The sequence below is a fragment of the Lissotriton vulgaris genome, chromosome 3_1 (assembly GCF_964263255.1).
Source record: "Lissotriton vulgaris chromosome 3_1, aLisVul1.2, whole genome shotgun sequence".
Lineage (NCBI taxonomy): Eukaryota > Metazoa > Chordata > Amphibia > Caudata > Salamandridae > Lissotriton > Lissotriton vulgaris.
The window spans coordinates 1396170272-1396198122 of NC_141689.1; the positions used below are offsets into that span (position 1 = coordinate 1396170272).

General features: G+C 44.4%; 1 protein-coding gene across 1 annotated transcript in view; it reads left to right on the top strand.

Moving 5' to 3' along the window:
* FRMPD1 (FERM and PDZ domain containing 1) overlaps positions 1-27851 on the top strand; it is a 1126186-nt gene that overhangs the window by 675454 nt on the left and 422881 nt on the right. Inside the window, exons 5-6 of the mRNA XM_086961871.1 lie at positions 16075-16120; positions 27080-27184. Coding sequence (XP_086817997.1) covers positions 16075-16120; positions 27080-27184 — 151 coding nt within the window. The remainder of the gene's footprint in view (positions 1-16074; positions 16121-27079; positions 27185-27851) is intronic.

Consider the following 27851-nt stretch of genomic DNA (forward strand, 5'->3'; position numbering starts at 1 on the left):
GGTTGAATTTTAATGATATCGGAGATAAAATCGACCCCGAGTTCGAGGTGACAACCGTATGTGGTTGTACTTCTCGGAACGGGCAGTAAAAATCTAAGAAAAGAATTTTCCACTTTTTGGATTTGTTCGACATTTGTCATTCCCCAAACCCCTGCTCCGAAAGTTGCAGTGCTTACGCATTTAGCGTTGTAGATTTTAATCATTTCAGTCGGAGGTCTTTTTCCGAGACGCAGGGAGAAGGCTTTTAGTGCACCGACTGTTCTTATAAGGGACAGTTTTCGGGAGTTGACTGCTTCATTCCAGTTAAAAGCCTCGTCCATAGTGATGCCTAGATAGGGATAGGTGTTTGTTCTTTCGAGGGGTAGATTGTCTACGTGGATGGTTTTTACTTTTTTCCCTTTTGTGCCCACATGCATCACATATGTTTTTTTGATGTTAATTTTCAGGTTTAAGCTGGTCATGAAGGAGCAATAATTGTTTAGAGCCCGTTGAAGTTGGACAGGAGTTTGAGCAAGGATTACCGCGTCGTCGGCGTATAGCAACGCAGGAATCTGGTGACGACCGGCTTCAGGGAGATCTTTTACATCCTTTAGCATCGCTTTCTCGAGGCCATTAGTGTAGAGCGTAAATAAGAAGGGGGCCAGTACGCACCCTTGTCTGACCCCCTTCTGTATAGGAAAGCTGTCTGTCAATTGTCCGCCTGTCCCAAATCTGACCTTTCCTGTGGCTCCTGTGTATAGTTCGCGGAGGAAGTCGACTATTGATGGTTCGATCCCCATTTGCAGCATTATAGTCCATAGTTTAGAATGTTGCACACAGTCGAATGCTGCAGTTAGGTCGACGTAAACCATGTGTAAGGATGATCTTTTTGCGTTTACGTACTTTCCCACCAATAACGTTAAATTTAGCACTTGGTCCACTGTGCTCAGTCCTGCCCTAAATCCGTATTGCAGATCTGAGAGCGCGCCGTGTTCTTTCGACCACTCCTGGAGACGGTTGAGAAGTATACGCCCCGCCATCTTTCCTATAGAATTCAGGAGGGAGATTGGGCGATAGCATGAAGGACTGTCCCTGTTACCCTTCTTGAAAATAGGGACGAGTATTGAAGTGGACCAGGAGTCGGGGAGATTAGTGTTCTTTGCCGCGTTCAATACTTTGGTTAGGAGGGGGGACCAGAGGTCAGGTAGAAGTTTATAGAAGTCCATTGGGACCGCGTCGGGTCCTGGTGCTTTTCCTGTTTTAGCCATCTTTATTGCTTTTGTTGTTTCATTCAATGTGAAGTGAATGGCTATTGGGTAATTCACGGGGGGAAGAGAATTCTGGGCGGTGAGATCTACAGATGTATCCTCACCAAATACTCCTGAAAAACGTTGTACCCAGTCCTGTGCGTTTATTGCTACATCCAGGGACGGATCATCATTGTTGTCTCTTAAGAAGGGTTTTTTTACTATCTCCCAGAAGGCTGAGCTGTCTTTTAGGGAGCTACTTTTCAGTAGTTGTATCCAGAGATTTGTTTTAAGATCCTTTTTTCTTTTCCTGATTGCTAGCTTATACATTTTTCGTAGATTTATTACCTCTTGTCTGTTTCTGTCTTTTTTTGTTAGTGCCCTCTTTAGTTCCGAGTAGGCTTTGGTACATTCTGTGTCGAACCATACCGTTCTTGTTGCTTTATTAGGTTTATAAGGTTTAATTAGTTCATTCCTTATATTCAGTACGATCTCTTCGTAGTTAGCCACGATTTCTGGTGAAGATGTCGAGGGATCTAGGCACTTGTCTATTTGATTTTTACACGTATTAATTATTCGTGTGTTGACAACTTGCTGGTCTATTTTACTCCATTTGAGCGTATATCCGTTTAATCTATCCCGTGTTAGAGCATCCTGATTAAGCAAACCAAAGTTGACCTTGTCTTTTTCCGTTCGGTGGGTCAGTTCTTGATAGGTCAATCTTATTGGAAAATGGTCACTAAGTACATTGTTAAGCACCTCGAAGGTCTTGATGCGTGAGGCTTTGTTGGTAGATATTAGAATATAGTCAATTAAAGTTTCAAGACCTCTTCCATGAAAGGTGGGAGTAAATTGAATTGTAGGGGTTATTAGCAGGTTTGCGAACCCAATATCTAGTTTGGCCATAATTGCCTGCATGTTGTTGCCTTCAGTAGTATGGGAGAAGTGGGTAAGGCAGTGTCCTTGTTCGTCTGGGGTCCCGCAGATGAAGGTGTTAATTTCATTGCATATGTGAAGGTTGAAATCTCCTCCCCAGATTATTGTGTGAGATATCTTGGCGTGCTTTATTATGAGATCGTTGGTCTGGTTCAGAATTTCGTTTAGGGCATTAGACAGCTCCATCGAATTCATATTGTTATAAAAGTTTATGATGGTGTAAACCTCACGGTTATTTCCTTGAAGGTTGATAATTTGAAAATTCTGATGAGTTACTGTAAAAGTTGTTTCAAGACAAGGCCAGAGGTTGGAAACGTAGACTGTTAGACCTCCTTTACTTCTCCCCGAGTTTGATCTTATTGCTTGAGAGAAGAATGTTTTATACCCCAGTAAGTGGATTGGGTTGTTAAGCCATGTCTCCTGGAGACAGATTACATCGTTCGAGTTAATCAGGTCAAGGAAACTTTTTTCTGCACATTTGGTCGCTAGTCCTGCAACGTTCCAGAAGAGCACCCTCTTGTCCGTCTTCTCCGGGGCTGCGGTGGGTGTCAAATTTTCAGCAGTAATTTCTTCGTATTGGATGGATTGCAGATCAGATGTCGTATTTAATACAGGTGCCTGCAACTTTTGTGATGCTTGTATTGTTGATGATGGACTCGTATGAACCTTGAATGAACATTTTAATTCATGTGTCATGTTTGCCTTGATTTGGGGCTTTTGCCTCCCAGATTGTTCATTTGACCTAGTTTTTAGCGTAAGGTATTCCTTATTGGGTAGATTGCTTGAGGGAGGACTTACTGCGTTGTTTGGTGGAGGACTGTTTTCCGAAATGAAAGTCTTATCATTAGACTGTGGTGATGGTCAGTCGACCGTCTCTAGGCAACTGTAGGTGTTAAAAGTGGGAATACCGGCCCATGGTTCCTTCTGTGGTAAATGGTGAGCCCTCCTGCCGTAGGTGTTCCATTCGTCACGTTCTTTTTGGTCATACCCCCATTCTCCTTGGACTCTACTCCTTTGATTGTTTCCAAAGCCCCATTTGCCCTGGTTCCTGCCACTTTGCTCGTACAGATTCCAGGACCAATTTGATGGCCAGTTTAAGTCCTCTGCGTGATGACCTTGTCGAGGGTAAAAGAAAGATAAGCGTTTGGTGTTAATTCCGCCACTGCCTTCCAATGAGTCCCAGGAGCATATATAGTCCACAGCACGGGGATTTTCTAGGTTGACTATAATGCAATCACCTGGGATCGTTTTTGGTTGATGACCTATCCATGGGACCCTTCTAACCGTGGTAATTCTGGTAATATTACTGGGATGATTAGGTCTGTTGATGTTCAGCCAATACCAGGTTTTGTTTAACAGAGACCAGGTTGGTTCGTCTGTGTCATTGTTTAATTCTGGGACCCCTGTTAGAATGACTACAAAGGGGGCGGCCTCCGGGGGGAGGTTTGCTGGCTTGGTCCATCTCTTTTTTGATCGTTCTGGTTTATTAAATTGCCTTTGCGTACGATCGGGATGGGGGGCTGAAGAAGCTGGTAGTCTAGGAGACGCGATTACTGAGGGGGCTTTAGCTGAGGGAGCACTTGCTGATGGTTGGTTTTGACTGTCTAATGGTGTTTTAGGAGGTTCTTGACGAGGCTTAGTTTTGATTGATGAGGTGGAATTTTGTGAATTTTTCTCTGGTTGACCTGTTTTTGTGTTTGGGATGTTTGCTGCAATTGAGTTATTGGCTAGTTGCTTTGAGTTGTTTGTGGAACTAGCATTTCCAGTTGGGGCTTTGGGCCCTGCCGATGTTGATGGAGCTAAAAGTCTTGGATTTGTGGGCTTTTTTGAGAGGGCGATTAATACCGCTACTTGTTTTTCTAACAGTTCCAAGCTTTTTTGAATGGGTTGTAGCTGATACTTGACTATTTCCGCTATTTCTTTTGTCAGAGTGGATAGAGTCTTATCGTTAATCGAATTTCTGACTTGCATTGGTGCTGATTTTTTATGATGAGTTTGGTTAGATTTAGTTTCATTATTGTGGTCTTCTATTGTAAGTACGTCTGTATTAATGTTACTGTTATGTACTGTAACTGCTGTGGTGTTGATATTGTTTGAGCTCTGAGGTTTATTTGTATCACGGAAATCTGATGGTAAGTAGGATTCTGAGATCACAACGTCTATTTTTGCGTGATTTCCTGGCTGAGTTTCATTGCACGTTGGGTGTTTTGAGATTGCTCCTTCCCTTATCCCTCTGGTTTTACTCTGTATAGGATCGATTTGAGGTGGCTGAGGACTTGCAAACATGTCAGGGGTTTGTTCAAGTCCCTGAGACAGTTGTGAGTCAGACAATTGTAGGGATACTGACAGATCAACAGTGTTTGGAATTACTTGAATGTCAGCTTGTGAGTCCAATGTAGTGATATTGTTATGAGATTGCACACTGGGTGTTCGTGCTTGTGCAAGCAGGCCCATTGATGAGCGTCTTGCTTGCTCAAGTTCATATGAAACACGTCTGTCTATCAGCATGACAGTTTGATCTATTGTTTGGTTCACCTTGGTGATGAATTGATCTATGGGACCTGTAGAAGTCGTCATATTTTTCAGTGTTTTACTCCTGGAACCTCTTGTAGACATTATATTTGATTTGACCAGATAAGTTGTTTAAGGTGGATTATTCTTAGAAGAGAGAAGTAAGTACTAGGCAGTTCCTCCCCAAAAAGCGCGTATGGATTGTATATTCGTATTACCTGGTGGCAGATGTTAGGGGAGTGGGCCCAGCCCAGTCTCCTCCGGTCTGTGACGGGCTAGGTCGGGCCCACCCTTGGCCCAGGCTTCGCCCAGCGTCCCGCTCGCGTCCCGCGAGAGGGAACAGTGTCGCCCTTTATGCGCCTCCTGGCGCGGCGTGCTGGGGGTGTGGCTGGAGACCTCGAGGGCTGCCGGGAGTTGTAGGCAGCCCCTCGCCTCGCTCCACTCGGCGGCCCCGCTGTAGGTGTTGAGAAACAGCAGGACGGCGGGAGGGAGACGGTGGGGGGTCTCAACAGCCTGAAGATGTATTTGTTGAGGGAAGCCTTCCCCTATCGGCGCGATGCAGCTCTGGGTAGCAGAATACAGGTATGGGCAAAAACAGCGTGTCACTGCTCCATGTAGCAGTGACGCCCTTTATGCGCCTCCTGGCGCGGCGTGCTGGGGGTGTGGCTGGAGACCTCGAGGGCTGCCGGGAGTTGTAGGCAGCCCCTCGCCTCGCTCCACTCGGCGGCCCCGCTGTAGGTGTTGAGAAACAGCAGGACGGCGGGAGGGAGACGGTGGGGGGTCTCAACAGCCTGAAGATGTATTTGTTGAGGGGAGCCTTCCCCTATCGGCACGATGCAGCTCTGGGTAGCAGAATACAGGTATGGGCAAAAACAGCGTGTGATCAATACCCCTACAGTGCAAGCATTCAGAAGATTTAAAAATCAAATTTGCCATAAGTTTGGAGTTAAAAATTACCCTTGATTTAAAACTGGACCCAAGGGGCAATATAAAGACCAGGTTAATGTCAAAGCCTTGAATTAACTCCAAATTCATAATCTCTGAGAAACATTTGAGCAGCAGCGACTTGTTTAAAATTAAATCTACATCAAAAAGAGGAATACAATCCAACATGAAGGTGTCCCCATTACACTACTCAGGGTTTGAACCTTCTGGCACCAGAAGGTCCCTCTTTGTACTTGGAATCCCAAAAAGGGGCAGCCATTGGATTTAACAAGGACTGCATACGGGGAGGGCAGGAGACCTGGTCCACTGCTAGCCCTCCTGCAAGCCCATCAGCAAATACATCAACAGGTCCACAGTCAAAGTCCATAACTTGTTGCGTTACTTGAAGATTTCTAAATGTGACCCCGGCACCATGTGAGACATCTGTTCCCTCTTTAAAGCGTATTCTACTTTGACACTTTTTGCAAATCTCCAAAGAGTTATTTTCTTCTTTTCATTTTGCTTTTTCTTTCTCACCACAATGTCTACAGAGAAAGAGCTTTGTTCATCATCATTTAGCCCCTGCTTTTGACCAGGATTTAAAGATTGGGAACACATCCTGGTTTCCACCCTGGGAGTTTTTATTTAAACTCTTCATTTTGGGAATGTATCAACAATATATTTTATGGATCAATTGGACTGTCAGATTTAGAAGCTTTTGTAGAGAATTTACTACATTATGGTTTTCGTGCCTGGGAGCCAAAATCAATTTGACACTGAACCTCTTTTTGAAGGATCATTCTATGAGGCATCAAGGCCCCTTCTGATTTTACTGGTTCTCCACAACCTAGCAGCTGTAAAATGGAGGATAAAAGCCTTTCTAAACAATAAGGAGGTTGATACTTTTGTCTCTTAATCTGCAGGATGACAAGATTGTATCCCACTGACATCGAGATCAGGAGTTACTGAGAGATGGGATATCACAGAAGGATGATTTGAAGGAGTGCAGCTGAAAAGATGTAATCCCTTGTGAGCAATCATGAATGGCCTCCCCACTGATTCTGAAATCTTACTTTTATCTCGTAAGCCATATCTCCTACATAAATCTAAGTCCAGGTCTGGTAAAGTGAAATAATCAGCCTGAACCTTTGCAGTTGTTAGGGAAGAGGGAAACTCATTGGGGGTAAAATGAGGCTGATCCACCACTATGGAAACTAAAAGCGGGGGCCCTGAGGTGGTAGGAGAGAGGGGAGCATATCAAGGGTGAGCTGATGGAATCCCCTGAAAGTTGAATATTATCCTTCTGCAGCAGAGGCAGCTCTTTCACATTAGGACCAGACCCCCAGAACCATTAGGCTCCAACTTGTCTTTAGGCCCCCCAAATGCCTTTGTGGGAACATTTGATTCCTCTTTTGAGGGTTTTCCTTTTCCCACAAGATAAATATCTGGTTTTCCTTTTCAGCATCATAACAGAGGCATCTTTATTCCGGAGAGGATTTGATTTCGTTTTTGCACAGGCCCTATCCTGAAGTGAACGTCCAGATCTCAATTTTTTTTGCGGTGATTGTTATCTTTAAGAGACTACAAGACTTCAAATTTCAGCCTTTATTTACTCTTTCCAGTGCTTAGGGGCTGATTACAACAAAGGCACTGCAGGGCACCTGTCTATCCAATGCAGGGGTCCACAAAGGCATAATCATAGGTGGTAGGCGGCCAAAAATTTAAGCCACGGGGGAGAAGGGTTGGCACAGGAAGAAGTAGGGCAGCAAACCGCACCGCACGCTAGAGTGGCCGATTCCTCCACACACAGCTATTACCCCACTGGCAGGTAGCACTATGGCCCCCACACCAGGACGTTTACCCACTGTCTGTGACTTTTCCACGTGAGGAGACCGTTTAATTTAGACTATAGAACAATTTTGCAGGTCCCCAACAGCCTCCTGTAACCTCTTAAGAAGATTCAATAATTTACTAGTGCTGTTCTTAATGTTTCACACAGGCAATCAGCTCACACTTTCTGCATTCCACACAGTGGGAACCTGTGACGATCAACAAAAAATTGCCTAGACTGGAGACCCCTTCTCACATCCGGAACCAATCACTCTCGAGGCTGAGCCAGGGCAGGAGGCAGCAGGGTGCAACACAACTTCCCAACCGGCTCAAGGCTCAAATACAGCCCCAAACCGGTTCCATTGCAGAATCACACTCGCAGCACCCAGGTACTAAGGCTCAGGGGCTCTGTGTGCGGCGCTCACTCGACTGCTACTTATGAGGCTCTCCGCATCTCCAAGCCTGGTCACTTAGAGAGGATTACTGGAATTTCTGGGTTCTCAGGGCCCGCGTTGCAGTACTGTCACTGCCGCAACATTCTCCCTGATGCTACAATTGAGGAGGGTTGGGTCCATAGGTCCGACGTAGGTCCAACTACTGCAATTTCCAGGCACGTAGGGTCCAAGCATACTCACTGCCACACGGTCTCGCGGCCTTACGACACCCATGTCCAGCATGTCACATAGCATGTTGCATGTAGCATCTCTCTCTGAGCTTCTGAGAGTAGTTGTTTGCACAATCCAATCCTTAGCTCACCCCTTTGCCTGCTTGTTGCCTGTGACCATTTCTATTGCTGCTAGAAATCAATATGCTTGTAGTTTGTAAAACATTGTAACTGATCCCCCATTCGTATGAGTAGTATTTAAATTGCTGTGCAATTAAACATTTCTATCTGTAATAAGACAAGCAATGGGCTGGACAGTGAGGTATTGAATCTCTTGTTTAACTCCTCTAATTCTGAGTCTGTGATTTCCTCACCACCTTCATAAGAGGACTTTGACTTCTTGCCCACATTACCCTGATTATCAAGTACGGACGGGATGTACTTGGCCCAGTTTGGAGAGGCGTAGTAGTGCAGACACTAGTGGCAACCAACCTCAACCACCATAGTTGTGGTCCAATTGCCTTTGCTTGATGTGTGTTCCCCAGGATAGGTTCTCACAGTCAGCTAGCAAGAGTAGTTAATCCACTACTCCAGAAGGATTCAAGCAAGGCGAAGAGTATGTGATGGATTGTAAAAGAGTGCGAGCAAGTGGATGCAGGAACATGAGCAGAAGCACACACATGTATACTTTTTTGAGGGGGCAGGGCACAAGTGCAGCTAGCCAGGTCTAAGGGAATTTCATCTTCTTTGAGGACTCATGTGAGTTGTGCTTCTGAAACAGCAACAAACCACCATTAATTCTGGCTTGTAAATAAAGACAAGGGAGACCAATGTCTCCCATAGCTCCTACCCATATCTTGACTTGGTCATCCTGTGTAGGCTTCTGGCCACAGCCCTGCCATGAGCGTTCTCCTTTCCTCCCACAGACACCAATTCCTGCAGATGACAATATTCAGGTTCCTCCTCTCTTTGCTGACTGTACAATAAAGGCAGCAAAGATCTTTAACTTAGGCCCTGATTACGAGTTTGGGTGTTATTTATCGCACATGACAAATAGCAATACCACAGGATACGTTATTTATTGTGTACTATAAATAACACCCATCACGGGGGAGGAGCCAGGCTGGCGACCGAGATGGCCGCTTAGTCGCTCGGCTCCGTGGACCTCTCCGCCCCGCGATGATATCCTGCTCGATATCCTGTGCCTGCACTACAGTTCTGTGAGGGTGAATAGTCGGGATTGCCGATCGTGTGCCTCCGAGGATTCTACCAGCTGTGATGCTGGAGATACGTCCCGTCTTGGACAGCGGCCTGTGATGGCGCCGGGGCTTTGAGTGGGACATTACGCTGACCGCCGATACAACAATGGCGGCCGCCAGTGACGAAGCCTGATCGGTCGCCCGGAGCGGGAGAATGACTTGCCCTGTTCCATCGGCAATGACTCAGCCCCACTAGCGGTGCAATTGAGAGGGTCCAGACCACCACCGCATCGACAACAGCTTTTGGAACCGGAGTGCTTGCTAGTGTGGTACTCGGACGTGGAGTGATGCCTCTCCCGATAACTGCGGGAGTCTCCCGAAACGTGAAGGAGTCTGTTTTTGTCCATGTGAAATATACCTGCGGGCGTCGGTGAGTTGATTGATGCACCCGATCTTACAGGCTTGTAAGTGACACCATGGAATCTTCCACTCCTTTGTTTGAAACTGGCTCCCTATCCTGCACAGGGCTGGATGCAGGACGAGCCGCAATTCGGGACAGTGATATTCTGCCTCATGTATCGCAAGGCGATGGGGGACTCGGCGCAGGAAGACACGCTGAGGTCGGGGCGCATTGCGAAGGGATAATGGTCGGTGATCTTGTTCTTGCCCTTGGCGCCCTGTGCAATGTCCTAGAATGTGGCGCACGAAACCTGGGTGAAAAGTTAGATGCCATTACTGCCACCCCGAGGAAGAAGACGCCAGTCGGATCTGGGGCGATTGAACATTTGCCAGATTCCGAATCAGTGGGCTGTGCTTTTGATACCCCACCGACAAGTGAGACTCTGAGGGACCCGAACCTTGCAACTCCTATCTGGCCTACAAGAGGTCCACATGATTCGGTAGGTTTTGAACTTGTAACGCCGGAGGGGCCGATGGAACGCGCAGCGCCCTCAAACAAATCAACAAGGTTCCGTCGGTGGGATGACAATGTGACTCTTCCACACTTGCTAAGGGCCCCACGCTCAGACTTGCTACGATGTTTGGTGAACGTATTGGGGTGGATTGACCTCTGCGACGATGTCCTTTTGCATGGCCGACTGCTCCCCCCACTTGGGACACCCGGGTCTCCCGTAAAAAATTTCTTTGATGCCAACTGGCTGCTATGTTTGGGTGGGCTCGACAGGGTGCGCCAAGGTTAGGGGTGGTTTTACTACGCAAGGATTGCTGACTGGCTGATGGAGGGGCGAAGACATGGAAATGTTACGTGACTATGTAGCTTTGCAGGCTAACAAAGTATCTTATAAACCTTCGGCGGACTGGTTGTATCCAGTTTAGTTTTGTTTATTGCACTGAGGGTTTAGCGCGGGGTGGGGAGGGGCCGGGGGGCTGGCCTGGAGGTCCTCCTCCACTTTACTCGTTACTATTTTCTTTTCTTCCTTAGATAGTTATTATACTCTTTTGGGGTTTTCAATTTCTCAGGGCGACAGGCACACTGTTAGGGGGGGTAGGCCGTAGCCATCTACAGGAGTGCAGGGTGGGGGGATAGGGGATGGGTCTTTCTTAGTTTTGTCCTTCTATTGTTTCTATGGCACTTTTCTCCTTTCTATTTTCTTTTCACTTTCCGGGATCTGGGTGGTGTACCTCTGTAATTTTTTGCTAGTCTATTTAACTAGGGTGGATGTTTCTACGATATTCATAGGTGTGGCGGACGGATGCTACAACGGTGCAAAAGTGTAATGTTTTTATTGATTATCCTGGTTAATGCGCGCCGGCGCCAATATTTCAACTACAGTAATCCTGCCGGTGAATATACTGTAATGTGGTGATCCCTTAATTTGTTATTGATTGATTATACGATACCAGATCCTGTTCTTCTTTATACCATAAAAAAAGAAACCTTCTTTAATCCTGGTATAAACGTGATATGCTTAGGGGCAAATGTTATTCAGCTTTAATAATGGGCCTGCGGGTGGCGGACCATTGTCTCGTAACCGAATTAGCGGCCAGCCGTGATGGTTGTAGGCCCATGCCTGTACTTGATTGACGTAACAATAAAGGTTTACCAAAAAATAAAAAAATAAAAAAAATAAAAATAACACCCATCACGAGTTTACGGAGAACATCATGCAGATTCTGGTGTTTAACCCACCAAAATCCGCATGGTATGGTAAATACTGTACAATTTCTCCTGTTAAATTTCAGTATGTTTGACCTGCCGTATTTTAATGACAGCCAAGGTATTTAACACATCCGAAAATTAACAGATGCATTAAATGCTGCCAAACTCGTTATTTCAACGGTGTGTTATTAGGGGTTTAGGCACGGGTTGAAATTTACCAACCCACTGGTATTCAGTCTATAGTGAAAACGTATTTATTCATTCAAGAGTTTTGGGTAGAGTTATGAGGCACAGCCTTAAGCTACTTTCGTGTTTTTACACAAAAGGTAAAACCTAGTGATGGCGAGGACTTGTTTTGACTCCAGTGGTGAATTTATACTAAGTATCTCCGAGTTCCCCATTCCCACTCCAAGTCTTTAATATATCAAGCATTTACAATGCAATGGTTTCGCCTTTGGAAAAGTTTGAGCTATTGGCATTGTAAATGACAAAATTTGTATTTATGTGTTGCTTTTGAAAACAGATAAATAAATGGCATTGTCATTTACATTGCCATTAGCTTAATCTCTCGCAAATGTGAGACCTATTGTACCCTACGGACGAGCTCAGCAGACAGCAATTACTACCACACAAACACACCCAGAGCCAGCCACACACACACACCCAGAGCCAGCCACACACACACACACACACACACAGAGCCACACACACACACACACCCAGAGCCACACACACACACACCCAGAGCCACACACACACCCAGAGCCACACACACACACACACACCCAGAGCCACACACACACACACACACACCCAGAGCCATACACACACACACACCCAGAGCCACACACACACACACACACCCAGAGCCACACACACACCCACCCAGAGCCACACACACACACACACACACCCAGAGCCACACCCACCCAGAGCCACACACACACACCCAGAGCCACCCACACACACACCCAGAGCCACACACACACACCCAGAACCACACACACACACCCAGAGCCACACACACACCCAGAGCCACACACACACACACACCCAGAGCCACACACACACACACCCAGAGCCACACACACACACCCAGAGCCACACCTCCCCCCCCAGAGCCACACATACCCACCCAGAGCCACACACACCAACCCAGAGCCACACACACACTCCGGGGGCAGGGAAGCAAGCACAGCGAGGGGGCAGGGAAGCAAGCACAGCGAGGGGTTTTAGGCTATGTAAGATACACTGTAGGGTAGCTTTTCCTCAACACAGTATCTAGAAACATGATTTGCCCCTGTGTCACTGTGATCAAGTTTCCACACAAAGCACAAGTCACTTTATACTGTTTTGCCCCTTATACACTGTTTATAGGCAAGATTATTTAATTTCTGTTTCAAAGAATTCTAATTCAAGAATGCATAAAGAGGACTTGACCTTCTTAAAGAAACTTTCTACCCATGAGATATACTAAATTTGATAAGAAACGCCCCTGAACTAAGGAAATATATGAAATGCTGGCATTATGAGTAACATTTGTAATTAAGAATTGTTAACCTTGGTATAGTGCTGGTGATGTAATCTGTTTGAGTTTGAGTTTTAGAAAATAACAACATATTGTCGAATTGGTGCATTATGAGACCCAGTCCAATTTTTAGTAAAATGTGAAAGAATTTAAATGCTTAATAAACAAGCAGAAGGCAACAGAGGCAGACGCAAAACCGGAGCACAAGCAGCAGGCAACAGAGGCAGACGCAAAACCGGAGCACAAGCAGCAGGCAACAGAAGCAGACGCAAAACCGGAGCACAAGCAGCAGGCAACAGAGGCAGACGCAAAACAGGAGCACAAGCAGCAAGCAACAGAGGCACACGCAAAACCGGAGCACAAGCAGCAGGCAACAGAGGCACACGGAAAACGGGATGTAGTTTCCGTGATGACCTGGAGTGAGGTGGTCACTCTACATAGGACTGTGGGGGTGACCAGTAAGATCATGAGGGCTAATGGAAGTTTGTAGCTGCATGCGAGAGAGAAACCAAGGAGAAACAGTGAAAGACAGAAGAGAGCTATTTAACAAAAATGCAGACTAAGCTACACAAAGAGAAGAAATAAGAAAGACGAGATGGGTGGAGAGAGGAGAGATAAGGAGACAGGGAGAGAGAAAAAGAGACAGTTTAGTATGGTATGAGAGAGAGGATCTATGGAAAGAGAGAAGGATAGGGGAGATAGATCGAGAGAGAGATGGGCTCTAGCACAAATATGCCCATACGAGCCTCCGTGGCTCTGAAGACGAATGCCTCCAGTCGTGGGAGTCCCTCATGGGGGACTCGAAAGAAATGCCCCCGCTTTGGAAAAGCCTTGTGGGCTCTGAAAACAAAATGCCCCTGAAGCTGCTAAGACGCCTGCACTCACCGGGAGCTTCTGGCGGACACAGTGCTCTTCTGCCTGTATGCTCCGTGGCTCTTCCTTGCTCCAGGGGGGACGGGCTCACGGACAGCGGGAGGGGGGGACGGGCTCACGGACAGCGGGAGGGGGGACCGGCTCATGGACAGCGGGAGGGGGGACGGGCACTTCCAAAGCTGATAACGGGCGTAACCTTGAATGAAACCACTCTGCAATGAAACTGCATTGTTTACAGGCACTGACCGCAGAAAAACAAAATTCAGGCCTGTGACAGGCTTTCAAGTGTGGGCTCCAAGGAATGCGAATATCAAGAACGGCAACTTCTGGGGGGTGGTGCTCGAAGGAGAATGGAGGTCTTGCTGATGGGCACTGGAATATCACTTCAAACTAAATGTTTATTCACCAGTGGACGAGGGTTTGGTACTAATTTGCACAAGCGCACAATCGATAATAGAAGGGTATAGAGGCTTTTGTACAGTGAAATTGTTTTATAGTGCTTCTTACAGAGCGCAGGCGCCAGCATAATACTCTCCTAGCCACACAGATAGTTACAGCATGGGCATCGGCACTGCGGGTTTGTATAACTGCAGCCTTCCGTAGGGCAAACGATGGCCAAAACGAACCCTGCTCGAACGTTGCTAAAAGGCTGCCAACCATGCAGTGGGGCCTCCGGTTGGAATCCTCTTCCGGCGCACCTGGGCGGAGAAGAGCTGCGGTAGAGGGAAGGGGGGGGCGAAGCGAGAGAGGGACGGACAGCGCGGGGGTGGGGGGGGAGGACTGCATTGTTTACAGGCACTGACCGCAGAAAAACAAAATTCAGGCCCGTGACAGGCTTTCAAGTGTGAGCTCCAAGGAATGCGGATATCAAGAACGGCAACTTCTGGGGGGTGGTGCTCGAAGAAGAATGGAGGTCTTGCTGATGGGCACTGGAATATCACTTCAAACTAAATGTTTATTCACCAGTGGACGAGGGTTTGGTACTAATTTGCACAAGAGCACAATCGATAATAGAAGGGTATAGAGGCTTTTGTACAGTGAAATAGTTATATAGTGCTTCTTACAGAGCGCAGGCGCCAGCATAATACTCTCCTAGCCACACAGATAGTTACAGCATGGGCATCGGCACCGTGGGTTTGTATAACTGCAGCCTTCCGTAGGGCAAACGATGGCCGCGACAAACTCTGCTCCAACGTTGCTTAAAGGCTGCCAACCATGCAGCGGGGCCTCCGGCTGGAATCCTCTTCCGGCGCACCGTGGCTGAGAAGAGCTGCGGCAGAGGGAAGGGAGGGGCGAAGCGAGAGCAGGAGGACAGCGCGGGGCGTAACAAAGACACGGACAGCGGGAGGGGGGACGGACAGCGGGATACAACCATGTGGGACCAGGAGATCTTAGCAATGAGGAAAGAACATCCATTCAAAAAAAAAAAAAAAGTACACGCCCACAGTGGCCCATGTCTTCATGACGATCTCAAAGGGGCGGGATGAGTAAAAATCGCAGGAACGCCCACGAATCTGCTCGTGCACTAACCGACAGATTTCTCTTCCAATGGCTAGCCTCCATTTATGGAGCTAGCCAATGGAAGAGAAGGCGTGACAAAGTGCCCATACTGTTAAAACATAAGATTTCGCCTGCGCGAAAGGGGCAAAACCTAAAAACGCATGCTTCTCTAGTTGGCCCTTTGATTAATGTCACATTAGAATGTGTTAATGTGCTCTAAATACAATTGACTGCATATCAAGAACAATGCTCGCAAAAAGCGTAGAATGATTATTTGGCAGAAAAATACCCAGGTATGCGAGTTGCTTAGATGGATTCGCTGATACTGTGAGGGGATGAGCTAGGGGTTACTACTATATTACCCCGTTAGCGAACCACGCTTGAATTTCAAGCAAGGGGTTTAAAAGGATTTGCCTCGGATCGGAAACCTAAGGGCTACTTCCCTTTTCCTAACTCGGTTGATTTTATGTTAGCTTACTTAGTCATGCGTTATATTTTAATTTCTTTATCACTTGGTACAAATTACATACAACTACACAACAATAGGAAAGAAAATGAGCAGGGACAAGATCAGCAGACTGTTTGAAATGGAGATGCTTAAAAGTCTTTTTCTACTACATAACGTCATGGATATCTAATATACATAATGACAATGCTTTCATGTATAATTTTTGAGCAAAATATAGAAAAAAAATATTTAATTTACAAAGAAAATGCAGTTTTTTTTCTACCAAAGTTACTATTTCAAACAGATGCCTATATTTTATTTTTAAAAAAGGTGGTTTTGAAAAATAAGCAAATAACAATTTCTTTATTGTTTTCAGGCAATCGGAAGACTCAGTCCCCATCACCGTACTTCGATATCCCTCAGTAAGTTGTAATTTTATTGCAATGTCTGATGTCCGAATCTTTCTTTTTTGACACATTTACAGATCTTTCCGGGATTCTGCACACTTTTTACACATTAGTCATAAAACACTGCATAATATGTGCAAATGTGTACGTTTTTAACGACGTACACACAACAAGACCTATCACCAATATAGACATTTGAATTTTCGTTCGAAGTATTCTTTATTTTTCAGTGTAGAATATTACTTTGAGACAGATGTCCACTGCCCTTAATTCTAGAAAATAGCATTGTAGTCTCTCTTAATGAGTTTATATTTTCCTCACTTTACACAAATGTACAGTATGGCATAATATCATACTAAAGACAGTCCTACTGAGAAAAGCAACATGTGCAACTATTTTCCTATTAGATGTGATGATAATAATGAGACATTTTTGACTGCCCTATTAAAGTATGGTGGACTTGCTGTTGCATTTCTGGCACATTCTTTGGAAAGTATTGTGGACGTGTGGACTATACCTGTGCTGTGCTGAGTAACCTTTGGTAGTTATGCTTAAAAGTGCATGTAACGGCCAAACACAAATTGATGGGATATGTTAATATAATTTATTTATCTTCAAAATGATCTGATGCAATGAAATTATGTAAGCACTTGAATCACCCCTGTGTCAAGATCTTCTGTCCTGCTTTGTATGGTACTCTGGTACAATCAGCCCCAACACATCAACTGTTAGACATTGGGTTTCTGGTTGACTGGGCTTTGAGCTTTGGTCAGGCAATAACCACATCCTAGTCAGAGTAAGACACCAGCAATCCCCAAATCAACCTGTGCTCACTCCCTGGTAGCTTGACACAGGGCAGTCAGGTTTAACGTGAAGGCATGTGTAAAGTATTTATGCAACACTTCAAACAGTAAAACAATGAAAACAAAGGGCAAAAAGATTCCACACCAGGTTAGAAAAATAGAACCTAATTTAATAAATAAAACAAGAACAAAAGGACAAAAATCCAATATGTAGAACCAGATATATTGATCTACAGGCAGATCTACTCCCTCTTAATTAGGAATTACAGCTTATTAAATATTATAAGGAATCCCCAATGTTATCCTATTAGAGCGGTAGGCCTCACAGAAGTGAAAAACGAATTTGGGAGTTTTTCACTACCAAGACATGTAATACTTAAAAGTACATGTTCTCCCTTTTACTAACATGGCATCCTACCCTATAGGCAACCTAGGGCCTATCTGAGGGGTGACTTTTATGTAATAAAAGGGGAGAATAAGTCTTGGTAAGAGGTTTGAAATGCCATGTCGACATGGCAGTGTAAAACTGCATTCAGGAGGCAATGGCAGGCCTAGGACATGTTTTAGAGTGCTACTTAAGTGGATGACACAATAGTGCTGCAGGCCCTCTGGTAGCCTTTAATTTCCAGACCCTGGGTATATAGTATTCCACTCTACAAGGGACTTAAAAGTAAATTAAATATTCCAATTAGGTATATGTCAATCAAACCATGTTTAGGGGAGTGAGCACAAGCACTTTAGCTTTGGTTAGCAGGGGTAAAGACACAGAGCCCTACGGCCAAGAAAAAGTGGGAAAGACCACAGAGCCCTACGGCCAACAAAACAAATTCAGCAAAATTGGAGGCAAGCATGCACATTGTTTGGTGGAAGACCACCCTAAGGCTGACAGATCTAACACCATCCCATCAGTCCAATGGCATAGCCACCTACTACAGCTATATGCAGGATTGAGAATAAAGGAAGTGGTGGCATGAGGAAGATGGACTGATGCGAATTTTAATGGATGTGTCGGAAGTCAGGGTGATTATATAAACCTAGCTGAACTGGTAATATGTGGCACTTGCAAAACCCAAGCATACTTGGGTACAAGGTCATCCAACCATGAAGAGAGTAGTGAGAGGGCACACAGAGTTTTCATATGGGCACATTTTGTGCATGAGAGGAATCATAGTAATTGAGACACACACTTGTGTATACTGATAATTGTGCTGTAAGTGTGGAAAACTTTAATTTGTTTCTTCAAACATCTTTTCTTTACAGTGGTGCACTTTAGAGTAGCTTGGTACCACAAAGGCCTAATTTGTTTCACCATACTTCAGAAGCCTGATAGGTGGGATGGGATCAGAACCTACACATTTCAAAGAGTGTTGGTTTTATGTTCTGATATAAAAGTTTGACCCAGGATCAATATGGTTGAGTCACAGTCTATCCGCATATATTCTTCGGCCTCCTAGGTGCAGGAGAACAAGGTCTAATCCTCAATCATATAAATGAAATACATCTTGGTTAGTATATATCTATCCTTAGTTGGGTGAAAGAATGGAAACTTGAAACACATACTATCTGTCGCATGAGATCTTTCATAAGTTGTGAAGTTGTTTGTTGTCTTAAAATTAAACAGAGAAATGTTCAATGCTTTGGGGCCTTGGTAATATTTCAGACAGAAAGCATTTTTGCTCACATCATCAACTCTGCATCCAAGAATATAGGGCTTTTGTGGAATATGAGAGAGGTCTTTGCTACAGACAGTCACTATTCTTTAGTGGCTGTGTGTGTGCTTGAAGAGAAAATGATTGAGTAAACTGTGTCAGTTTTGTCAGGAGATGTGGTCATGATGCAGATCATTCATGCAGGGCTTTGGCCTACGTACCTCAAGAGGAAGGTAATGTTTCTCCTTGTGGACCGTAAACTCAGTGGGTGTTTCCAGGCTGAAGGTACAATACCCAGAATAGCACATCAGTTAGCTCATCTGAACCACCTTTTATCAGATTCCACAAGGATTTCCTGTGTTCCATGCATTCCTGCGACTGCGGAATTGTGTTGATAATAAAGAGAAAACATTTAAAATTTGGAACTACTGGACTATTGTAAAGCAGGAAATGAGTGAGGGATATTACATCACCCGTATAGAGTTGTCCCACCAGTGGGCACACAACTTGTCACTCTAATCCTACCTTGCGCTCTGAAAGATGCTGCGCTTGTGCTTTGAAACACGGTGCACACTCAGCAGAGTGGGTGTGGCTGCTGCATAGAATCAGGTCCATTGTGTAGCTAGCACAGTGAACAATGAGTGAAAAACAGAAGGAACATGCTGAAATATTATAAATCCCCACAGATAGTACAAATTGTTTTTAAAGGTGGTCTTGATTGGGGAAAATATTCGTTTTTTCAACCTTTGACGGAATAAATCCCTGGTTCTCTTCAGGACAAAAGCAGTGCCTTTGGGATTACGAGCTGATTTCGATTGGCTGACAGGCTCCTTGAGCTCATCGGAAGAAAGATGCAATGACCGGCCAGTTTAAGTTCCGGCCAGCTGATACATAATCAGCCGGTCAGAATTGAAACCGATGATGAACTGACCATGTCGACCATGCAAGTTCATCTACTTGCCAAGCCCAGACCTTCGTTTTTATTACATATAAGTCACCCCGAAGGTAGGCCCTAGGCTGCCCTATGGGCAGGGTGCAGTGTATTTAAAAGGTAGGACATGAGCTTTTATGTTTTAAATGTCCTGATAGTGAACATTTTTTAAATTTGTTTCTCACTATAGCAAGGCCTACCTCTCCCAATGAATAGCATTGGAGCTGCCTTGTACTGCAAAAAATAACAGTTGATGGACAGAATGCAGAACAATGTCATACATTCACCCCAGTAGAGAGATCTGGGCCTAAATCCATCGTTTTTTTTGCACTCCACACCACCCCAGCTCAGACATGTCCATATGCAAATCAGCCTTGACCCTGTGCCTCATGGGTACAGTCCAGCCCGAACTGCCAAGCAATGTCTTTCCTGGACCGGAATCAAGCATCCTAGGACCAGTTTCTGGCTATCAGCCGTCTTCAGCCAGGATAGCTGGACTCCAGTGGTGTGGAGAGCATGGGACTCACGTCTGAGCATACCCACCCCACTCGGGGTGACAAATGCAAAAATAACAGTTGATGGACAGAATGCAGAACAATGTCATACATTCACCCCAGTACAGAGATCTGGGCCTAAATCCATTGTTTTTTTGCACTCCAAACCACCCCAGTTCAGACATGGCCATATGCAAATCAGCCTTGACCCTGTGCCTCATGGGTACAGTCCAGCCCGAACTGCCAAGCCATGTCTTTCCTGGACCTGAATCAAGCATCCTAGGACCGGTTTCTGGCTATCAGCCGTCTTCAGCCAGGATAGCTTGACTCCAGTGGTGTGGAGAGCATGGGACTCACATCTGAGCATACCCATCCCACTCGGAGTGACAAATGCAAAAATAACAGTTGATGGACAGAATGCAGAACAATGCCATACATTCACCCCAGTACAGAGATCTGGGCCTAAATCCAAGGGTGGCTTGGTGAGCAAAATAACAATGGATTAAACCCAGATCTGTGACTGGGGGTGTTTGTTTCGCCATTGTGCAACATTCCGTCCATCATCATGTTTGTTTTGCTGTTCACCCTATGTGGGAAGGGTATGCCCAGACGTGGGTCCCTTGCTCACTAAGCCACTGGAGTCAAGCTATCCTGGCTGAAGACGGCTGATAGCAAGAAACCGGTCCTAGGATGCTTGAGTCCGGTCCAGGAAAGACATGGCTTGGCAGTTCGGACTGGACTGTTCACATGAGGCACAGGGTCAAGACTGGTTTGCATATGGCCATGTCTGAACTGGGGTGGCTTGGTGAGCAAAATAACGATGGATTAAACCCAGATCTGTGACTGGGGTGAATGTTTTGCTATTGTGCAACATTCCATCCATCATCTTGTTTGTTTAGCTGTCTTGTACTGCCAGGAGTGACTGCCACTTTGCTGCTTGCTTTGCTGTGTTGTCCTTCTGCCTGCTACTTTATGCCAGGGAGTGAAAGGACTTAACTTTGCTCTCTGTATCCTGCTTTCTAAAGTTTCTCCAAGGACTTGAGTTGAGCTTGCCCCCTGTTGGATGTCACAGGGCCATTAAAGACTTCGCCAGCAGCACCTGGGCTCTTCTGCTGAGAGCCTCACTCTGGCAAGCCCTTGGAAGTGAGTTTGCTGTGCTAAAAAAAGAAGATATCAGCCCCTCGACTTTAAGCATCACTTTAGAACCGGCACTGGTATACAACACCACACAACTGCCTGCACTGAAGCCATGGTTCCTGTTCAACGCAGTGACTGCAACTTACAGTGTTCGACGCCACCACAGTGCCTCCGAAGAACCTCCATAATGGGAGTCTAGAATACTGCGTCACCGACAACCATGCCGCCCGACTCCGACTCTGCCATAGCACCTGTGGTACCTTGGTGTGACCTCGACACTGCAAAGTCGATGCCTCACGACTTGACCTCAGAACTCAATTGACACCGCATCTCCATTAGAACCATTACTGCAACCACAGCATAACATTCCCTGCACCCCGCAACATCCCCTGGTGTCAGCAGCTCTTCACCGCCTCCAGGAACCGACGCCTCACTTGGTTCAGTGGCGCCTCACCTTCGTTGTGCAATGCACCATCCCAGCCTGCCAACACGCTAATGACCGGCATAGCAGTAAGGAAGTGACGCCGCACCTGCCTACGCACGCCTCACCTCCCCGGGGCCCGCACCGTCTTTGATCCTCAACGGCTCAAAGGTAGTGTAACCGGAGTCTGCACGACTCTATAGCCGGCCGGCGTTCCACCGTGGTCGGCCCAAACCTGTGGATTCGTCTTCGTCAAGCATGTCAATAATAACTCCAGCCGGAGCTAGCGTTTCATGAGCGCTATAACTGCATTTAATATTGAAAAAGTCATATCTTGATCTGTTTATGTCGAAGTTTTGTCATTGTGGTCTTTTTTTACTTAGATACATATTGGTTATCATTCTCAATAGGTGTGGAGTACTTTTGTGGTATTTGTGCACAAATACTATACAAATTGCCTCTTTAGTTTAGCCTGACTTCTCTGAGCCATGCTACCAGAGGGTGAGCACAGGAAACGTAGTGTGTACTATACTTACCTTGGCTAGAATGTGGGTCCCTACATGGACAGGGTGCAAACCACTGCCAACTGGAGAGCCCATTTCTAACACCAAAATGCAACACTTCAATGCTCAACAGTATTATTTAAAACATAAAAATAATATACTTATCAACGATATTTATGAAGTATTTTGGGCCTATACACAAATTTCAAATTTAAAGCATGTTTAATAGTGTACCAATGTACTTCAATATGCTATTCACAAACCTATTTGCTGAGATCTGTGCTTCTGCCAATCCTATCTTTTGTGTGTGTAGATCGCACCAGGACTGCAATCTGCACACGCGTACATTTAGTACTAAATGTGGGAAGGACAGGGGAGAGTGGCTGGAAAATGAGGTATATGATTACTAAAGGGAAGGTGTTTGAGAAAGAGTGAGGAGGGGACAAGGTAGGGTTAGGGAGGGATTTCGGAAGGGACAGGCACCTACCCACAAAAGAGTAAGCCCCTTCCTACCCACAACTCAATTCTATAAAAACTGCAGCCAAAAATGATTCAAGACATTTCTAAAAGTACTCCAGCTAAGAGCTTCAGCAAGTCCAGCACCACCCTTGGTCAAGCAAAGGTACTACAACACACTGCCATGGAAATAATGGAGGTAGGGACTCAAAATAAATCCCAACAGGAACTAATGTTAAAAAAGTTAAATTATTTAAACTATTTAAAAACATAAATACATTTCTTTTATTTAATGTTTACAAAAAGTGTCCATGAGTGAAACATAATTATTAGTTTGTTTTAAAATATTTCATTATTAATTCACCTTTTTAAAAATGTACGAATGAACGTAACATTCATTTATTAAAACAAATGTAATTCATTTTAAATAATTCTATACATCACTTGTAATACTCATAAATACATAATACAATGTTTTGCTTAAGGTGGGAATTTTTCTAATTTAAACTATAGAAAAATGTATGTAATTTAATGTATTATATTAAAAAAACTAATTTTCTAATATAAAATTAGGATATTAATGCTGTAACTGTTTTTATATTGTTCTACATTTAAAGAAAGGACATACAACTAATGAACATTTAGATTTAACATACACATTTTTTTTCCTTTTTTTCCAAGGTTAGTAAACTTTAAAACGTTTCCCTATACTTTACCAGAGGGAGACCTCTGCCTCAATTGGGAAGGTCTTAGCCAAGTATGGAAAGTCTAATAGAGTTGAAAAGTTACTACTAGTAGTAGCATTATTAGTGTATTTGGCATTTGTGCTGGCTCCATCCTGTATTTCAGGGTGTGGGGACATGTAAGTCTACACTCTTGAGTAACTTTACACTTGTAAATTGTGAATAGCCAAAAGTAGTACAGTTACTCAAAAGTGTACGAGTAAATGTACTTGTGGTAAATCAATACATGACAAAGGTTTACCTTTTTAATAGTGTCTATAATATTTTGACCACAATTTTAAGGTCACAATCTATTTTGGAATTGATATTCAGAATTCACACCATTTCATTATCTGCTGCTAAACCTGCATGAGAGAAAACATTCATTCTCTGTTTATGATGGCAACACTCAACCCGCTCTTGGAATGTTTACCTTATTGTCAAGACTCTGTCTACTAGTATCCCAGTGTGACTGCAATGTAACAATGGTGTTTTGGAATGTCTCATAGTAGTATGCTTACGAACCTGGCAGTTTAATTTTTTGTTTTCAGTTTTTGGCTTTGCTCCCTTAACATCAGTTCAAACTCTTAGGCTGATTAAGTGGATGTATATCAGCCGTTAAAATTGCCATATTTCTTTTTTATTTAAAAATCAAAACGTTATTGATTTTGTGAGAAAAACAACCTACAGTGCAAACATAGCATGCAGTTTCCGGTCAGCAACACTCATCTTGATTCAATACATTATGATAGGCCATAATAGGCCCACCTTATTACCGCATTGCTATTTAAACGTGTCAACTTTTGTCACAGGACCATTGTGCAGGATTTGCCAGACCATTGCTGGTCCAGGAATTCTTAGTAAAGCTGGTCTATCAATGATCTTATCAATGAGGAGGAGCTTCTGGGAAATCTCAGAAACACTTAGCAGCTGTCTTATAAGCTTTTAAAACCCACACATTTTGAGCTTTTTACAGAATGGTGTACAGACCATTAGCACGTGTGCCAGTGGTGGTTCCTGTAAATTCTATAAATTCAAGGAAAAAATAAAATCAAGGCCAATTATTTTTGCCCATATACGTAGCCAGTGAACGAGTTTTCAATTTGAGAAAGTTAATTGGGAAAATGAAAAACAAGCTCATCTAAGGGAATAAAACGTATGGGCGCTGTTGAATCCCTTGATAAAAGTGGTTGTGCGTTTACACTACCGCTCCTTTTTTTTACCATAACTGAAGAACTGAGTTAATACAGCATACTTCTAGGAATTATCAAGGTTTCTTTCTGTTAGTAAAAGGCTGGTGGAAACCAAATATAACATTTTAATAAGGCGTGCAGGACATGTGGAGCAATCTACTGTAGTGTCAATGTCCGGGAACCCAGAGGTTTCGGCAAGTAGATTCCATAGCTGCTTGTTGCAGATCAGCAACTGGATGTCTAACAACTGTTTAAGATTGAATTCTGGGAAAATGGAAGTGCTCCTGTTGGGCAACAATACTTCTTTTTGGTCTCCAGTCTGGTGGCAACAGGAATAAGGACCCTTACCTCACAGGTTTCTAAAGTATAAAATGTTGGGATGGTTTTCGATTATAAACTGTCATTTGCAAAGCAAATCAATGCTCTCACCTCCTCTTCTTTCTTTGTACTAAAGATTTTGAGGAAGGTCTTTCCATTTACTCCTCATGATATGCAGAAAAAGGTTGTCACCGCGCTTGTGCTATCGAAATTCGAATATTGTAGTGCTTTATTCATTAACTTGCAGCAGAGACTTAAAGAACCTGCAGAATGCTGCGGCGCGCTTGATACTTGGGATTCCCAAGCATCATGGTGCCATGGATGCCTCTAAGACCTTTTGCATGCATCTGTATGTGGTGCCCAAAATCAAATGTTTCCTCAAACTAAACCGCATTCTGCTATTTTACGGGGTGATTTTTCATGATTGCGCATTGTATGATTTTAATTAATCAAACAATAAATATTACTACTATTGGCGTTCTACGTTACCCTAATCCGTGGTCCCCATTGTACAGTAAAAAAAACTTTTCACATACCATAATCTGACATATCTGGTTGCTCAAGTGTACCCAAATCATATGTCGATTTTACTCACTGGTGCTTCTTTAAACATGTCTCTTTTTTCCAGATTTATTTATAATCTAATTTAAAAAAATCTGCCTCCCCATTCTCTAATCCCCGCCGCACAGAACCAAAAGAGGTTCAAAGCACGATACCACTATCTCGCAGCATTTTCTTAACCCAATTGAGCACCCCGAATCCGGCAAGAAGATCCCCCTACCCATTAATGAAAGGATTCCTACTGGAGCAAACACAGCGAGTATTCTGTGGTTAGACATATGGGAAGTCAGGACATGTTCAGTACGTGGCAGAAGACAACCAGCTTTATAAGTGGCCTTATATAGATTATGTATGAGTACCAACTGCAGAAAACCCTCTTCCTCATGCACCAGTTGGGCTCGCCTCACTGAAACAAATGTGCAAAAAATGACTGTGTTTCGTGAAGATAGACAATTAATGCACAGGTGCACGTGCACCTTTTGCATGCAACATCGTGCACTTACACTAAATGCCATGGATTTGACCATTAAAAAGTCTTCACTCAGTTTTGAACATTTTCTCTAGTAAGAATGTTTTCATTGAACAAAAAGTGTTATCTTGCCACGTTTGTGCCAGTCGAAGCAACTGGACACAATTTTTCTTACTTGCATCTGTTTCATAAAGGATCAGTTAGGGATGTTTTCACAAATGTATTGCAAATAGATTGTTTTTATCCAGTTGCCACCTTCTAGTATCCTCTCACTGTTTGTGTAGATATATCCATAAATGGTATGTTGAAGGTTATGCATCCACAAGACAAAATAGTGCAAATGCATGTGCATGCTACTTTCCTGGTAGTACACGTCCTTTCTAGTTGGCACAAGTCCTTGTGAGAACAGCCATCCCTTTTGTGAACTTGGCTAGTGTCCTTAATACAACTGTCAGAACCAAGGGTTTCTGATACCCTTGAAAGTGGTGGGGCCATTGAAGGGCCCCTCAACTTACCAAAAAACGAAGTAAAACGCTTCCTCCCTCCAAAACCCCACAGTAAAATAGCCCTCCCTCCAAAAGCCCTAAATAAAATATCCCCTCCCACCAAAAGCCGAATATAAAACAACCCCTCCCTTCAATAGCCAAAAAAACGAAGGTGACATTTTAAATGAATGGTACGTACCCACAGCTGAACGTCCTCCTCGATGTTCCACTTCTGATTTTGCTGTGAATGTCAAACTCCAGTAACCAATCAAGACGCTGCTCTCATGCTATTAACCAGCGTGAGATAAGCGCCTGGATTGGATAAAGCAAGCTGGTTGGATGCTCCATCAGGCGTGGAGGCCTGTGCATTTTCTATGCCCAGCTGTCCAAGGCAGCTAGGTGGGGAGCTTCAAAGTGCGCATGTCACTTTGGCCGGCATAATGCATCCAGCCAAAGGGACATGCACACTTTGATGTGTCTGGTCAGCCACTGTGTCAGTCCTCCATGCTGCTATTTGGCAGCAGAGGACATGTCCTGCATGTCTCTGGGCTCGTGGTAGACTGGCAGCTGCAGTGTGCACATCAGTAATAAATAAAATAGGTATAATATCATTTTATTTTTTCCTGCGCAGCTCAAGGGGTCGACGCTCCTATGTCCTCGTGCACACATAGGTCTACTGGCTAGAATCTATAGGTTCCACCTTGAACAAGGACAGTTCGTGGGTGACCACAATAATACCATCTTCAATTGTGGGTCAAAAATATTAATGGGTTTGCTCATTCACATTATTCTGAAGTACCACACTTCAAATCTACTGATTTTCTTTTCACAGGGGCCCAAATCATCTTTCCTTACGGCAGAGAAGAGAGCCAGGTTGAAATGCAATCCTGTTAAAGTCCGTTTTGCAGAAGAAGTAATCGTGAATGGGCACACACAGGTTAGTGCTCTCTTTTATTTAATGAAATGGTAGTGCTTCATTTGTGTCAGTGGTTGCAAGTGGTGGGCACTCCTTTTGGAAGACAGGAAATTATCAGACTTTGATCCAGAGCAAAATGGAGTAAGACATAAGATAGAGAAGAAGGAGGATGAAGACACAGGAAAACAGTGATGGAGGAAAGAAACAGAAGAAAAAAACCTGAAAGTGTGAGGTAGGAAGTGTAGGGTTGTGGAAGAAAGAGACACAAGTTAGAATTAAATCCAGATAGCCTTGCTATGTTTCAGCGCCAGTGGAGAGCACCTCTGAAAAGTTCACTATGGACTGAGTATGGGCTGCTCCATTTGACCTACTGTGTTCCTTGTCACACATAAGGGCCTATTCACAAAGTGCACCTTTTAGTATGTTTAGTAGTACTACACTAGTACTACTCGCATACTAAAAAATACTATATTTTCTATGTGGAGGGCTCCTCACCAGTTGCGGACATCCCTGCACACATAGGTCTACATTTCAGAAGTAACTGTGAGAGGAATTTAGGGCAGGCTGAAAAATAGGGAATATTTATGACTGAATGAAAGAGATACAGGTAGGAGTAAGGTGGGCTATGGGTGTGTCTTTTGTGGGAGGATGGAAGGGACATGCATCCACCCACAAAAGATTAAGCCTA